Source organism: Equus asinus, chromosome 18 (assembly GCF_041296235.1).
Source record: "Equus asinus isolate D_3611 breed Donkey chromosome 18, EquAss-T2T_v2, whole genome shotgun sequence".
In the NCBI taxonomy this organism is placed as follows: domain Eukaryota; kingdom Metazoa; phylum Chordata; class Mammalia; order Perissodactyla; family Equidae; genus Equus; species Equus asinus.
In genome coordinates this window covers 42,331,605-42,349,310 of record NC_091807.1, presented here as the reverse complement: position 1 = coordinate 42,349,310, position 17,706 = coordinate 42,331,605, and the positions used below count along the sequence as shown (strand labels likewise).

Sequence of the window (17,706 nt, the reverse complement as noted above, 5' to 3'; positions counted from 1 at the left end):
AAAACATTTTGTTTCAATTCTTGTTGAATTTATCTTTAATTATTATGTCAAATTTCTGACTGAATAGAGTATTATATATCTAATTTCCCATTTGGGGACAATACTATAATCATAGTGCCATGTGGGTGGGAGTCACACATGAGGTAGGAAGAGTCAGAAACCCTGGATGTCAATCCATGATGATCACTTGCTAGTCAAGTAGCAGTTACCTCTCTATTCAAGGATGATTCTTCATCTTCTCTGCCTGCCTCAGGGGATATGAGACTCAGATGGAGGGGTGGATGTGAAAATTGTACTGTAAGCCATCAAATCCCAAGTAATGAAACAAATGTAGCAAGGAAAAATATATTTTATGTAGATGGAAATGTTGCCATACTATATTTTATTTTTACTACTATTGAGCATTTAAGAAATTTCTTTCCCTGTAATTTCCTATCTAAATATAATATATTGCTGGTACCTTAGCAAGGAATCCAGGTTCTGGGTGTCACAAATCTGGCAGATCTTCATCTCACAAACCAGAAATACAAAACCTCAGCAGACGATCCAGCAAGAATATGCATAATCACTGGGTGATTGGCCCTAGAAGCACGTGGGTCTCTTCTTCAGGAAAGAGGAGGTGGCGTAAAGGATAACTGCATCATTGTTTATCTGTTGAGAAAAATCATTAGGCTTTTCTCTGGCTGAAGATTCAGTCTCAGCACAGTTACCATGTCTTAAAAGTCTGTAGTTTCCTCTCCCCACCCACAAGCTGAAGGAATTATATTTTTAATGCTTCAGGTATTTTTTTAAATTTAAAAAGAGACCTGCTACAAAGACTTTGTGACAGTGTTAGCATATGTTAAATCTGGATATATGACTTTTGGTTATACTGTTTACTTTTTAGTGAATTTGAAATGTTTTATATTTATACCTTTAAAATAGAAATTTCAACACAAAAACATCTTCTGAAATGCGATCCTAAAGAATAACTTAAAATTAGTTTGTTTAGTTTCAAATTACCAAAATTCTGTATTAGTCATGGTTCTCCAGAGAAACAGAACCAATAGAATGTGTGTGTGGGTGTGTGTAGAAAGAGATTTTAAGGAAGTGGTTCATGTGATGTGGGGCCTGGCAAAACTGAAATCTGCAGAACAGGCTGGCAGCCTGTCGACCCAGGGAAGAGTTGATTTTGCAATCTTGAGTCCGAAGGCTATCTGAAGGCAAAATTTCTTCTTCCTCCGGGGACTTCAGTCTTAAGTCCTTCTACTGATCGGCTCACCCACATTATGGAAGGTAATCTGCTTTACTAAGTGTCTACTAATTTAAATATTATTCACATCTAAATAAAAGAAATACCTTCACAGCAACATCTAGACTAGTATTTGACCAAACATTTGGACACCATAGCCTAGCCAAGTTGGCAGGTAAAATTAACCATCACAGCTTCATATTTAGTTGCATTTTAAATGGCTGAGAATTAGTTTCAGTTGCTAAAAATAATAATAAACTTATTTCAGTTGATAAAGAAATATTTGACTTCATTTTGTGGGATCACATTCAGATGTTTGGCATTTAAGACCAAACTAAATTTAAATCATTCTATTTTTATAAAAACACTCTAGACACAGAAATGATGAACTAAGACCAGACATAAAATATAAATCTGAATGGTTTGCTAACTAAATAGAATAATCTATTGATGTTCTGTTTGTTTTGTTGCTTGTGATAATAATGATGTAGAGGCGTGGGACTGAATTTAACAGAGGGGAAGCTGAATTTAACAGGTTGATAATTTACCCAGTTGAGCTCAATGAGTCAAGAGAGGAACATAGAATTTGAAACTGTACACAAAGGAATTATTACAATGATTGAAATAATTATATAGTAAAACCACAATAGGAAAGGAGAATGTAATGTTCTTCCACAGGATTATTCTTACTGTTGTAATACTGTTGTATGTTAGCACAATTAAAAAAAAATGAAGCAAAGGTAATCTCTTGGGCACTTCTCAGCTTCTGGGCAGGCGTTGCTCTTGCAGGGGAGTTTGAACTGGTTCACGGCAGTTGGTGATTGCATTTCTTAACATAAGTAAAAAAAAAGCAATTTTGAAAAACAGGTAAGTGCTTCCAAAATTGCTTTGAGCTGCTCAGGGCAGTTAGTTGGTGGCAATAATACAGGCTTGAATGAACAGGACAACCTCCACTTTCATCACACTGCCTAGGGGCAGGGAATGAGGGCTCAGGGCCCCCACACGGTTATTGTTTGCTTGTAAATGTATAATAGTTAATCTGCTCTGCTCCAGAAACCTCATGTGTGCATTCAGGATTGTGGAAATAAATGAAGACCAACCAAATGAGAAAAGCAAAGGCTACTTATTCAGAGCTTGCTAGAGCAAGGGAGTCAGCCGCTGTCACTTGAGTTTTGGCAGAGACTCATGACAAATAGAAATGGGAAGCAATGGGATATATTGGAGTATATGAGGAAGCCATTTGGTGTAAACCTAATTTGGCCTGACTTTGTTTTTTCCAAAAGGGCCTGACCGTGGCCATTGAGCACAGCAGGGTCGCAGGTCTGTTGTCTTGAGCTGGGTGGTCACAGGTGAGCACAGCAATCAATTTCTAGCCTAGGGAGAGATGCTTATCCTTAAGGAAATGCCAATGTCAGGGGAAGTTGCATTTTTACTTGTCAGTTATAGAAAAACAGAGGGAGCTATGGCTCTTGCACACTTCAGTTTGTGAGATGGTCACACTCTTCTGATAATAATGACGATGGTAGCAGCAGCAACAACAACATGCACATGCAAAAGAATGAAACTAGACTGTTATCTTATATCATACACAAAAATCAACTCAAAATGGATTAGAACTGAATGTAAGACCTGAAACCATGGTACTTCTATAAGAAAACATAGGCAGTATGCTCTTCTACATCGGTCTTAGCAACATTTTCTCAAGTACCATGTCTGACTGGGCAAAGGAAACAACAGAAAAATAAACAAATGAGATTACATCAAACTAAAAAGCTTTCGCACAGCAAAGGAAACGGTCAACAAGACAAAAAGACAACCTAACAATTGGGAGGATGTATTTGCAAACCATATATCTGATAAGGGGTCAATATCCAAAATATATAAAGAACTCATACATCTCAACAACAAAAATACTAACCACCCAATTAAAAAATGGGCAAAAGATCTGAACAGACATTTCTCCAAAGAAGATCTACAGATGGCCAACAGGCACGTGAAAGGATGTTCAACATCATTAACTACCAGGGAAATGCAAATCAAAATTACAATGAGATATCACCTCACTCTCATCAGAATGGCTATAATTAACAAGACAGGAAACAACAAGTGTTGCAGAGGATGTGGAGAGAAGGGAACTCTCATAGACTGTTGGTGGGAGTGCAAACTGGTGCAGCCACTATGAAAAACAGTACAGAGATTCCTCAAAAAATTAAGAATAGATCTACCATACGATCCAGCTATTCCACTGCTAGGTATTTATCCAAAGAACTTGAAAACACGAATGCATAAAGATACATTCCCCCCTTTGTTCATTGCACCATTATTCACAATAGCCAAAATTTGGAAGCAACCTAGGTGCCCATCAAGGGATGAACGGATAAAGCAAATGTGGTATATATACACAATGGAATACTACTCAGCCAAAAGAAATGATGAATTTTGGCCATTTGTGACAAGGATGGGCCTTCAGGGTATTATGCTAAGCAAAATAGGTCAGAGGGAGAAAGTCAAATACCGTATGATCTCACTCATAAGTAGAAGATAAAAACAACAACAAACAATCACATAGTGACAGAGATTGGATTGGTGGTTACCAGAGGGTATTGGGGAGGGAGGAAGGTGAAAGGGGTGATCAGGCAAATGTGTGTGGTGATGGATGGTAATTAGTCTTTGGATGGTGAACATGATGTAATCTACACAGGAAGTGAAATATAATGATGTACATCTGAAATTTATATAATGTTATAAACCAACTATTGTATGTTCTCGGCTCCCTTGTCAAAAACTAGCTGTCTGTAGATGTGTGGGTTTATTTCTGGGCTCTCGATTCTGTTCCATTTATCTGTGCATCTGTTTTTGTGGCAGTACCATGCTGTTTTGGTTACTATAGTTTTGTAATATATTTTAAAGTCAGGGATGTGATACCTCCAGCTTTGTTCTTTTTTTCTCAGGATTCCTTTGGCTATTTGGGGTCTTCTGTTGCTCCATATAAATTTTAGGATTCTCTCTTCTATTTCTTTGGAAAATGTCATTGGATCTTTGATATGGATTGCATTGAATCTGTTAACACCTACAAACATAGATTCCCTACCCACCACACAGGAGGAGCCAAATAAAAACTGGAACACCAGGCTTATGGCAAGAAAGAGTTTTTATTTCGAATGATATCAGCCAGGAGATGAGAGTGAGCCCTCAAATTTGTCTCATTTCATCTCATCTCCCCGAAAGATGGGAGGCCAGGGGTTTTAATGGTTTGTGAGGAATGTGGCTGCTTGTAGATAGGGAGTGGGGGAGTCAGTGGCCTCGCTGGTTGGAGCTTTCCCACCAGCCTACATTCGGCCTTGGGAGGCTGCTCATAGGAAGGAGGATGATAAAGGACCTTGTAGGTGGGCAACCTTGGCTGTTTGTCTCCATGGTGGATAGTGGATTCTGGAGCCCAGGGAGTATGCAGGGAAAGAGTGCTTTAGTTTTAACCCCATATATGCTGGATTTAATGTAGGGGAACTGATATCAGGGCCAGAATCAAATCTGTAGATTGATTTAGGAAGTATGGACATTTTAACTATGATGTTAATTCTTCCAATCCAAGAGCCAGAATATCTTTCCGTTTCTTTGTGTCTTCTTTAATTTCTTTCAACAATGTTTTATAGTTTTCATTGTACAGATCTTTCACCTCTTTAAAGTTTATTCCTAGCTATTTTATTCTTTTTGTTGTGATTATAAATGGGATTGTATTCTTAATCTCTCTTTCTGCTATTTTGTTGTTAATGCATAGAAAAATCATACACTTTTGTATGTTGATTTTGTGTCCTGCAACTTGACTGTATTCACTTATTATTTCTAAAAGTTTTTATTGGATTCTTTAGGGGTTTCTATTTATAAAATCATGTAGTCTGAAAATAGTGACAGTTTCACTTCTTCCTTTCCAATTTGGATCCCTTTTATTTCTTTTTCTTGCCCGATTGCTCTGGCTAGGACTTCCAATACTATGTTAAATAAGAGTGGTGAAAGTGGGCATCCTTGTCTGGTTCCTGTTCTTAGAGGGGTAGCTATCAGTTTTTCTCCATTGAGAGTGATATTAGCTGTGGGTTTGTCATATATGGCCTTTATTATGTTGAGGTACTTTCCTTATATACCCATTTTATTTAGAGTTTTTATCATAAATGGATGCTGTATCTTGTCAAATGCTTTCTCTGCATCTATTGAGAAGTGCCCAAGAGATTACCTTTGCTTCATTTTAGTGTCTCCACCCCAGGAGGAGCTTAGGCCTTATTACCATGACATGTGATGTATATGGAAGCATGTTTTCCAACTGAACCTGTGCAAGCGAGTACCCACCTCTCTCTTTTGAATGTTCATTACCCATCTGAAATAAAAGGCCCCTGCTTTCCCTTGCTCAGGGAGCCACAGGTTTGGAAATAACTCCCCATGGGCTCCTTATTTGCTGTGTGTTTGTGTGACAACCACTTCTAGTGCGGGCTTTGATTTCAGCTCACCAAGAAGCAGACCCACTTTGGATTGGTCACATTATGGGCAAGGAAAGCAAAAATATGACTCTTGGGCACTTATATACTTGCAATTTCCCTCCCCTCCTGAAAGGAAGGAGAAAAACCTTGGCAAGGATCCTGAACTATGACTCCAACCATTTGGAATGTAAATGAATCTTTCTAGGGGAATGATGAGACCATTGTCTACAGCTTTACAACCAGGGATGACTCCGTGTTCCCAGGTCTGTAAGCACATACCTCCAGAGTCAGAAAAACCTCTCTGGAGTCCTCACTGTCTATGAAGCAGTAATTAACTTCCAAGGCTCGCTCTTTTAGCCTACTTCCCAAGTCTCAGTAAGATTTTCTCAGAACCCCTAGTTGCAGAAACTAAAAATATTTTCTCTAAAGCCCCTCAAACCTATTTGGGGTTTCTGTCATCCCCCATGAGGGGAGGACAGCCCTCATGCCCCACCATCCCAGCTTCTCAGGGACATCTGAGCATGTAAGCTTCCTTCACTTCTCCTTGAGTCTATACTCCCATAGCCTGGAGAACCTCTTTAAGTCTCAGGGCAGGAAACTCTGCTGATGGCGTGTCACCTAGCATTGTCCAAGCTGATGTCTTGACTAGATCCATGAATTCTTTCCCTTTTTTCTGCCTAAAGACTTGGCCTTTGAAACACAAATATCAGGAAGACTCCTCTTTCTTTTTGCTGGTTGTCTTTCCTAAAACATGTGGGGCTCCCAGAGTCCCCACCCTGGGGGGACCAAAGGTTAAAAGGAGCTACTTGGACGTGGAATGTTTTGAAATCCTGCCTAATCCCACATGCCTTATTTTAAAAAAAAATAGTAAACCTGTTCATAGTTGAAAAGTTATCCAGATAGTCAAAAATCACACCACCAGAAGTAACTCCTGTGAACGTTTTGGTACTTATCCTTTTATACCTTTTTCTATGCTTAGTGCATGGAAGTCACTCAGCACCTCAGAACTGGCACACACATCCTGCTCCCACCCCCAGGAGCACCCTTTTCCTTCAAGCTAAACCACCTGCAGGCCCTAGCCCAGGCTTTGGCTCCTCGCTGAGCCTCTCAGCCCACCTTGCCCATGAACTCTGGGCCCCGGCTGCCCTGGCCTCTCACTGCAAAACCCACAGCCAACTGCATTGTGTTGGTGCTTCACTGTACTGCCACTGAGCCTATCTCCCATGTAAATCCTATTCTCCTGGAAGCCAAAAATTGTTTTACACGTTGTTTGTCTCAGGCTAAGATTTGGGAACTTGTGCTTTCAATAAATACTCCCTGAATAAATACGTCTTTCCTAATTAGCATTTGTTTGTAATTTTTACCTGGAAATCTTGGGAGGTGGCTTTAAACCTTAGGTACATGTCTCCCTGACATGAGTATAGAAAAAAGGTTTCTGACTGAAAGCTTAAAATTAAAACTCATCTCAACTATCACCAAAATACATTTTTTGTCCTAAGGCTGGATGCCTCCCCAGGATCTCCTGGAAAAATGGTTAAAAATTTATACTCCTGGTGTAGGGGCTGGCCCCGTGGCCGAGTGGTTAAGCTCGCACGCTCCGCTGCAGGCGGCCCAGTGTTTCGTTGGTTCGAATCCTGGGCGCGGACATGGCACTGCTCATCAAACCACGCTGAGGCAGCATCCCACATGCCACAACTAGAAGGACCCACAACGAAGAATATATAACTATGTACTGGGGGGCTTTGGGGAGAAAAAGGAAAAATAAAATCTTTAAAAAAAAAAAATTTATACTCCTGGTGTTTCTAATACAGTGGCTCCCAGGAGGGGTGAAAGGATGAACGAGCACTATTTTTAGCTGCCCTGCCCAGGTGAACCCAACGTGTAGCCTCAGCCAGTGGAGAATATTGAACTGTTTTGTCCATCTCCTACAGTGAGAGGCCACAAATGGATTAGTTTAGCCAAGGGATGGGCCACACTACAGAGATGCAGAGAGGAAAACAAAAAAATGTGTGTGTGCATTTGTTTAATTGTTGTTCAGTTTGCAGTATTCTCAATAGACTGAAGCTGATATTTGGCTCTACTTTGCTGCCTCAGACACATACACACACACAAACACACTCACCTTTCCTCAGGAGCTGGTGTGAATGAGCAATAGTTGAGCTGAGCTTTTTGTCTCTGTAAATAATTCATAATCAATCTACAAATCAAAATTGGGATGAGTTTATTATATGAGCCAGGTCTGGGGACTATAGCCCAGGGGGCTTCCTTCCCCAAGGAAGGATGCACAGTGTGGTTATATACCATGTTGGAAAAAAGAGCATACATCACATATGATAGGAATGTCCCTTTTATAATAGTCATGAGATTGCTTTGCTGGTATGGCAAGTGGTCACGAGGTGAGCATAGCAGGTAGGTAATAAATCCTTAATTCTCAGGAAGAGATGCTTGTCCTTAAAGAACTACTGATTTGGGGGTAAGCTACATCCCTATGTTGAAGGGCGTCATTCTTGGTTTTGGGACATTGTGAATGTTTAAAGCAGGTGTATAGGGCTTGCTCAATAGGCCACGTCATACTTTTTTGGAAAAACAAAGTCAGGCTGAATTAGTTTTAAACTAAATGGCTTCCTAATATACTCCAATATATCCTATTGCTTTTCATTTATTCATCATTTTTGAGAAGCCAGACTGGCTGGCCATCCTGGGACCTGCTTTAGGAAGTGACAAGTCAGGATTTGGGCAGCACTCCACACCAAAAGGAAGCTCAGCAGAAACACCTCATGACGTGGGCCCAGGCCCTTAGGAGCTCTGTAGCCTCAAAACTTATGAGAAAACAAGGAATAAACCTGAACTGACTCTTCTCTGCCTCTCCCCAGGCCCTGGACGGCTTCCTCATGGCTGTTACAGAAGATGGCTGTGTTTTCTACATCTCTCCCACTGTCCAGGACTACTTGGGATTTCATCAAGTGAGTGATTTTATTTTCCATTGAAGAGTTTGGGTGAGTCTGGGGAGTGGGGCGGGCTGGTGTGGTGCTCATCTCTGGGGAGGTATGATGGGAGTCAGAAGACTAGGTCTCCATCTCAAAGCCTCGCACACACACTGTGTCACAGGGAGGAGTGGGGCGGGCTGGTGTGGTGCTCATCTCTGGGGAGGTATGATGGGAGTCAGAAGACTAGGTCTCCATCTCAAAGCCTCGCACACACACACTGTGTCACAGGGAGGAGTGGCCACCTGGGGCCTTTGCCTCTGTCCTCAGCTCTCCCACATGAGAACTGGGTGGGGCTCCACCAGTTAGAGGCAGAGAGCACTCCTCCAGGCAGTCTTTTCTATTTTGCCTGGTGGTCCCTCTGAAGCCTGCCTCCCTTGGCCTCAGCCACCCATGCTGCAGTCCCTCAAGATCCGTTGCTGTTTTCCTGAACCCTTCTTGCTCTGTTACTTCCCCTCAGACTTTCCTTATAAAATGGGGTCTTCATTCCACCTACCCTCACCTCCTTCCATCCTGGAGGCCCATTGTCAAGCCCTTCAATGTCTTTGTCTTTTCATAGATTAGATGCCAGACCTTGTCAATATTTATCACCATACCATGTAGTGGTTTTCCCTGAGTTTAGTGGCAGATAATGGTTATATACAACAGGGTCCTGAAGATCATGCTGTGTGTGGGGAGGGGGATAAGGGGAAGAGTGAAGAAGAATATAACTTATTTGGACAGCATTTGGTCCAGTAGAATTTTTATTGCTGACAGAAAACTTTCAACTGCACTTAATTCCTTGTCAGAAGGTCAAGAAGAATCCCAAACTATACTCAAATAGAACACAACTTAAATTATTAACTATAAGTGAGGGTGAAGAGACTCCTTATATTTTAATTAAACCTGTCTGATTTACAAGGAACACACTAACACTCCTCAAGGCAAACTAGTTGGAAGACTATTTAACATTCTCATTATGTCCAAATATGCAAAATCTGTATGAGGACAGGATACCTTAATTCTTTTTTGTGTTCAAGTCACTACATAGCTAAACCCATTTGTTTTGAGATTACGTTAGCATTTATATTCCCTCATCTCCTTCAACAAATGACAGAACAAACTTGGATCTCCCTGGAAATGAGATTTTTGTTCTGATTCAGTTTGATTTTGTTATCCAGATTGCTAATGACTGACTTCCAGGAAAACTCAACATTCTCCTTCCATAGAGCTTCAAGCCAACTGGAGAGGCTATTTCAGTAACTTCCTATGGGTGTTCGCCATCTCCAGCATCTCCCTGCTACTGATTTGTGACTTATCTCCTAGGCAGTCACTCTTTCCTTCCCACTTTCCCCAAGAACTGCCACCCTTTTCAAGGCACAATACAGGCATGGCTTCCAACACCATGGCGGTGCCCACCTCATGTGAAGTTTTCTGGGTCAGGGGACAGCAGCAGCCTGGGAAGATGGGCTGTGCAAGACCAGAGGAGGGAAACAGGAGCAGAGTGCACCAGCCAGCCCCCAGGTTAGGGAGGGACAAGGACAGGACAGTCTAAGCTGCCTGGAAGGTGTCAGAAGAGCTGGACATCATGGTTCAGAAACATCTGAGGTAAACAAGTCATACCTGTGTAGGGGAAGAAGACATTTCCTCTACCCACTCTGGGTCCTTCTGGCCGGATAATGAATTAAATTCCCATGAGACAGAATAACAGGAGAAAATTAAACAAAGCTTTATAACTTGTATACATGGGACAGACCCAGAAAAACTGAGTAACTCACCAAAATGGCAGAATCTCTCACCTTAAATACCATCCTCAGCTAAAGACAAAGGAGGATGTTGGGGGTGGGGAGAATTGGTTATGGGAGGTTATCAGAAAAGCACAGTAAACAAAAGTAAGGTAATTATGCAGATTTAAGTCCTTGCCTTCCACACTGATAAGAGTTTCTGGAGATAAAGTCATCCCCCCTTCTTCCTGGTACAAACAGGGAGGCACATTTACAGCTGGAGATTTCCTTTACAAATGTAAATGTCTCTTAACAAAGGGTAACTTCTACTTTTCAGAGTTTCTCTCATGTCTGCAGTTTTTAAAAATAACCAGCCCAAAATAATCCTCATGCCAAAGAGACATATCTTGGGGTGGCCAATTCAAGTCCCCCACACCTGGCTCAGGAAGGCAGGCAGCTGCCCCAGGAGTGTGACACTGCCCTTGGTCTTTGCAGTCAGATGTCATCTATCAGAATGTGTTTGAGCTGATCCACAAGGAGGACAGAGCCATGTTCCAGAGCCAGTTATGCTGGTCTCCAGACACAGCACCTGTCAGCAGAGAGGAGGAGCAGGACACCCACTGTAAGTCCCGAAGGCTCGGAGGGAAAAGGGCTGTAATGCAAAGTCAACCCTGCACTTGTGTTTCAACCTTTGCAGTCCATAAGTAAGAAATCAGACCAGGAAGTTACACTCTCTCAGCTGGAACGTCTATTGCATTAAGCACTGATCGAGCACTCACTAGGTCCCAGGTACAAGAGGGGAAGAAACGAAGGGGAGCTGCCTCAGGAATCAGCTCATGGGCATTGGCACAGGACTCTGCATCTTTCAGATCCCTCTCACATCTGTGACCTCATCTGATCCTCCTGGTAACTGGAAAACATCCATGTGGAGTGAGATTCTGTTGTTTTTACTACGAGTAGGATGCAAGAAAGGATTGTGACTGTCTTGTTCACTGGTGTATTCTCAGTACCTAGAACAGTGCCTGAGACAAAGTGAATTCACTGAGCACTCAGTGAATATTAGTTGTGGGAACAAATGAATGTACAATGAGGAGATTGAGGCTTGCCCAGATGGATCCAACTGGTGGGTGATAGGACTCAGGCTGAAGGAAATATTCTCCCTTCCCAGGTAGGTGAGTCCCCTGAACCATGTTCAGGCTGGCAGGGGACTCAAATCTGTGTATTTTATGAGTATACAGGATGGGTGGCCATTAGGCCCTGAGCATTTGTTACTCTGCTGACCTGTGGGAAACCATAGGCAAAAGGCAAAATTGTCATTTACAAGTAAATGCCATTTTCTAAGTCAGATACAGGTCCCCTCTCCAAGGATTTAGAGTGCATTTAATGCATCCACACAGGATGCGAGGACAGGCTCTTCCCTGTTTTGTTGTGAAGGATGGTCAGAAAAGAATGAAATACTAAAAAACAGACGTTTCACTTAGAAAAAATTAAAGCCATTTGCCAGTGTTTGCACACTAATAATGATATCCTTTTTGTGGTAAACAGCCTAAAATACTAAAAAAGAATAAACTTACAAGACTGATTATAAGGTATTGTTGTATAACTTTGTAAGACCCAGCTGTAGTTCACTTCAGCTATGGCTGCTGTGGTGATCTTAGTCCTTCTCTCTCCAAAGCCTGCTCCCACTTCAGACACTCCACACAAGACTTTGTCTCCATCAGCCCTAAGTCCAGCAGGGTAAATTTACTTATCATGAAACACGTCTTTACTTTCTTTTCTCTTTCCCATCAGATTATCAGCTCCTTGAAGGGAGGAAACTTGTCCTCAGCATTGAGTTTTGTGTCTCCTTTGATGGGGTCTTTCTGTGCCTCCACCCCTGTCCATATTGACTAGCCAGGGTCGAGGGAAAGGAACAGAGATCTGAGGTTCAGCGTGGGCTGTGGAGTTTAGTAGGCATCTACTCCAGCCCCTCTGTTTCAAAGCTCTGGAAGCACAGCCTCAGAGTGGAGTGAGGACCTTCCTAAAGCCACTGAGGTAGTCAGTAGTCTAAGGCCAAGACACAATACCAACAACCCAGTGCCCTCAGCTCTCTAGTTCCTGCACCACGACTGCCTCTGACCTAGTGGTTCCTTATATTTCTTTCACTTCTTCCTCAATGAAAGTAATGACTTCCTGTTCCAACTGTATTTTCATACATAAATCTAAAATATTTGAGAATACTTAAAAAATTGTCAATAAGAATCCAACAGATTTTTTGTTTAATAAATTGAATAGCTATGAGAAAATAGTTCTTGGCACTTTTTCAAGACAGTGAGGTCAAAAATACTCCAAATTTTCTTACTTCATTTATAGCACTTTGGAGTCAAATACATACAAATAAAGTCATTCAAAAAGAATTTTTAGTGTGTTTCCATCGCTTTTTATTTATGTCTTATATGTAAGGTATGAATAACATACTTTGAGGTAGCAAACCATGTGGTGAATTTACAATATACCATTATAATTCTTGTTTCCACTTCCTTGGAATTTTCCATTCTTTTTCCCAACCCCCAAATAAAATATTGATTGGAATTTTCATGTCCACTTAGGAAGAGTGTTATATGTTATTTCCTTCATTTGGCAGTTTAGGAAATGAAATTTAAATCTAGTAAATCCTGTAGCATCTTTAAATAGACAAATTCTGAAATGCAAGATTATCCATTTTTATCAGCACAAATTCTATGGTTAGAGAGGCCTGGGTTAATTTTAAACCATAGTCAGAATGTATTTGTAAATCCCACAGTGAGCAGTAGACTTTTGTACACTTGCTGACACTGGCAAGTTTGAATTATGTCCTTCACAATGGATACTCTGAAATTTTGCATATAATTTCATGTTTTTAAATTCCTTTTATACTCTTACATCCCTGCAGTGGCAGAAACCCTACAGCAGTCTATCTATATGTTTATAAATGTATGCATGACAATATTCTTCAAAATACAAGTAAAACTTCAATAATAGTGCTATAAATATGCCAGAAAAATATCTAAAAACCACCCACCTAAACCAAATTCAAGTTAATGCAGACTTTCTAACACTTACTGAGGGTGCGCCATGTGCCAGATATGGTGCTAGGGGCTTTATTACATGAGATTAAGAAAGAACAGCAATAAAATTTATCAGATCATACTCTGACTAAGTCCTTCCCTTCATTCCTCCCATTAAAACATTCAGGGTTGCTAAGCTATTGTAAGCCTGTTCTCATTTTATTCTTCTGCAGAACTTAAGTCTAAATAAATCAAATTTTCACGTGACACAGGGAAAACCATCAGTGTAAATATAAATATAATCTGACCTGTCAGGTTGAGAATTACAGCAAAATAGAATAGATCTGGTTTTTCATCCCTGACTTTCTAATGAAGTTTAGATGGTCCTTTTATTTTTAATCCCAAGAGTTTGGTTTTTCTCTTGTTACCCTTTGAGAAGACTTTCTTACAAACTCCTGGGCTGAGAGAGAGAGGAAGCTGAACCAGCACTCCAAAAAAGGTGAAAGCAGCATCCTCCACAGAAGTACTTTTTCTTGTTAGGGAGGCTATTCTGTCACTTTTCTGTGCATAGCATTTTCTTTTCCTTACAAAGGAGCAATAACTGACATCCATCGTAGACAACAAGGCTGAGAAAAATCACCATTTCTACCATATTTGGTTCAGTCCTTCAGTTCACAAATGTTTACCGAGTGCCTGTCACGTGCCAGGCTGTGTTCTCGGCATTAGGGATAGAGCAGTGAGCAAAACACACCAAGTCCCTATTCTTTTTTTTTTTTTTTTAAAGATTGGCACCTGAGCTAACAACTGTTGCCAATCTTCTTTTTTTGTTTGGTTGGTTTTTTTGTTTTGTTTGCTGAGGAAGACTGGCCCTGAGCTAACATCCGTGCCCATCTGCCTCTACTTTTCCTATGTGGGAAGCCTGCCACAGCATGGCTTGCCAAGTGGTGCATAGGTCCGCACCCAGGATCCAAACCAGCGAACCCCGGGCTGCCAAAGCAGAACATGTGAACTTAACCGCTGTGCCACTGGGCCGGCCCCCAAGTCCCTATTCTGATGGAGCTTAAAGTTTAATGGGGGAAGGGGGTAAAAAAAATTAACAAATGAATAAACACATACCATATCTGGTGGGGTATAGTGCTAAGAAGAAACCAAGGTAGTAAGGAGAGAGAAAAGTTATGTGGTGGGCTTGTTGCCATTTACAGAAGTGTGGATAAATGGAGGAGAGCAGTGCAAGAGGAAGGAAGAGCATAGGTGCAAGGGCCCTGAGGCAGAAATGCACTTGGCACAGCTGAGGAATGAGAAGGAGGGCACAGAGAGAGTTAAGGGGGAGACTGGTAGGTAATTCCTGGGGGGGTAGGGGGAATCAGGTAGGCCACGCAGGCCACTATAGACTTTGAGGTAGGAAGTCACTGGAGAATTCCGAGCAGAGAAGTGACATGACCTGACTTGTATTTTAATGTTATTCTGGATGCTGAGTGGAGGACAGACTGTAGGGGTAAAGGGCGGAAGCAGGGACACCAGTTAGAACGCTATGGCAAAGTTAAAGCAAGAAAAAAAAATGAGAATAACAACCAATTTATATAGAGGTTACAATGTGCCAGGTACTCTTCCAACTGCTTTATGTATATAAATTTGTTTAATTCTCATAATAACCTTATGAAGTCAGATAAGAAAACTGAGGCCCATAAAGAGGTTAAATAACTTATCCAGGGTCACACAACAGGTGAAGTTCCAGTCTGGGTCCAGGGTCCATGCTCTTAACCACCAAGATGTTCTGCCCAGCTGATAATATGGAAACTGGCCAGCACAGTAGAGGTAGAAGTGATGAGAAGTGGTTGGTTCCAAGGTATATTCCACAACAGAGCCAACAGGGTTGCTGGATATATGTTATATGCATCATTTCATTTTTATCTTGATCCTCAGGACACCATAGGGCAAGTAAGCAGGCAGGACTGCTAGCATCATTTGACAAATGAGAAAGTCAGCCTGAGTGGCTGATCAAGGTCATCTTATTGGTGAAGGCCAAAGTTCACTTGGCCACAGTGCTTGTGACCCCACAGTCTCTCCACCCACCAGTTTCTTCCAGAACTATAGATTTTTGAGCTCTGTGGTGATGAAGTGTTCTGGTGGAGCCTCATTTGTCTCTCTGTCCTCCCAGCTCTGCCTGGGGAGAAGATCCCCCCACTTAGTGGAGCCTCCACTGACAGCCTACAGCATCTGCCCTTGGAGGACCCCTCCTATCTGGAGAGAAGCTTTGTCTGTCGGTTCCGCTGCCTGCTGGACAATTCCTCCGGGTTTCTGGTAATCACACTGTTCTTACAGGGTCAAGAACTTCCTAAACTGGTGCATGGCTCTACTCAGATGGAACACTGCCCAAGAGTTGGGCCAGGCTTCCTTACCATCCCAAGAAGGGCCCTCTGGCCTTCAGCTCACAGCCATTTCAGAGCGTTAGACTGTTAAAGATCAAGTTGTCTTTTGAACCTTCTTCTGCCTGGTTAAGACTTGGGATATGTTTCCTTGGGATTTAGTTATACCTGTTACCTCTGGTACAGCCCTAAGTGGAGGGTCCTTGGTGAACTCAGGATGTGAACATCCACCTTCTTCACTATCACCAAAATCAGCTAACAGTGCCTACCAATTCCTGGACTTGTATATCCTCTCACAGCTCAATTAACAGTACACTCTGAAGCTCTGTGGGGTGTGGGTTAGGGCCCCCAGGGAGGACTGAGGAGCCATGAAAAGTGATCAGGGCCTCATGGGCAGGGTAGAAGAATGAGAAACCTCCAGGCCTGTGCACACCTATGCTCTAGGGGTGAGAGGGGAAGTCCTGCCTGTTCGACTCCAAGGAGGATAGTGTACCCTCTGAGTCCCATAATGGAGAAGTTATGTTCACTGTTTTAGCTACTTAACATCCTCTTCTCTTTTCTCTGCTTATTACATTTGGCGTCTGCTTTTTCTAGGAGTTGAACTTCCATGGCCATCTTAGACTCCTCCCTGGAAAGAACAATAGGTCAGAAGATGGCATCCTCATGTCTCCTCAACTCACCCTGTTTGCTATTGCAACACCTTGCCAGCCACTCACCATCCTGGACCTCCAAAACAAAACATTTCTTTTCCAAACAAAACACGAATTGGATTTCACACCAATAGCCTGTGATTCCAGGTATATCCCTCTGAACAGAAGTTCATGACTCCAAGGGACTCAAGAGTGCTCCAAGATTGGCTATGGCCCAAATCCTGAGTCTAAGACCAAAGGCAAGGCAAGAACAATTGTCCAAATGAGTTGTGTAATGTCAGACAGCAGGAAATGATGCGGGGTTGGTGAGCCAAGGGGTCGAAAGAAAGATTTCTTGGACTCTCAAGGTCTGGCAGTAGTGCTCTTTTATTTAGAGAATAGTGTGAAATAGCATGGGGACAGGACCCATGGGCAGTCAGAGCTGCTGCGTGGGGACAGGACCCAAGGGCAGGAGGAGCTGCTGCTGCTGCTGCATGTGGACAGGACCCATGGGCAGTCAGAGCTGCTGCTGTGAACATGGGTTGAGAGTATGGCTAAATTTAAGGCATAGGTATGTGAGTTATCTCTTTACATGACAAAGGAAAGAATATGTAAAAAAGTTGTTAAAATGATAGTGCAGGTGGGGTCTGGTTATTGGGTGGTCTTATAACTTTTAGATAAGAATCAAACCAGATTAAGTAAATGCCAGAATCCACCACCTTAAATATTATCTTCAGCTAAAGACAAAGGAGGATTGTTGGTGGTGGGGGGAGTCAGCTACATGAGGTTACCAGACAAGCACAATAAACAAGACTTAAGTCCTTGCCGTCCCCATTAAGAGTTTCTAGAGATAAGGTCATCCCCCCTTCCTCCTGGTGCAGAGAGGGAGACACCACCCACAGATGGAGACTTCCTTCACAAATGCAAATGTCTCTCATCAAAGGGCAAGCAAATTCCACTCCTCAGAGCCTCCTACTCATCTGCAGTTTTTAAAAGTAACCAGCCTAAAATAATCCTCATCAACTCTTTGTTCCTTTTGGCATCACTGTGAGGCTGTAAGATAAGGGTGTGTGTGTCTCCTCTACACAGAGGCAAGGTGGTCCTGGGTTACACCGAGAGCGAACTCTGCAGGAGGGGATCGGGCTACCAGTTCATCCACGTGGCCGACATGATGTACTGTGTGGAGAACCATGTGCGGAGTGAGTTCGGGAAGACCCTGGGGCCCAACCCTGCACCCATGGGAGGTGGGGGAAATCCTCGCACACATCTCTGGGGCTCTGGACCCGCCCCCTGCCTCCTGG

At 42.4% G+C, this 17,706-nt stretch overlaps 1 protein-coding gene across 4 annotated transcripts in view; it reads left to right on the top strand.

Annotated features, from left to right (window-relative positions):
* LOC106826243 (aryl hydrocarbon receptor-like) overlaps nt 1-17,706 on the top strand; it is a 66,237-nt gene that overhangs the window by 32,744 nt on the left and 15,787 nt on the right. For all 4 annotated transcript variants that reach the window (XM_070489136.1, XM_070489137.1, XM_070489138.1 and 1 more), the window contains exons 4-8: nt 8,571-8,660; nt 10,880-11,006; nt 15,569-15,711; nt 16,371-16,573; nt 17,495-17,604. In XM_070489136.1, the coding sequence (XP_070345237.1) occupies nt 8,571-8,660; nt 10,880-11,006; nt 15,569-15,711; nt 16,371-16,573; nt 17,495-17,604 (673 nt within the window). The remainder of the gene's footprint in view (nt 1-8,570; nt 8,661-10,879; nt 11,007-15,568; nt 15,712-16,370; nt 16,574-17,494; nt 17,605-17,706) is intronic.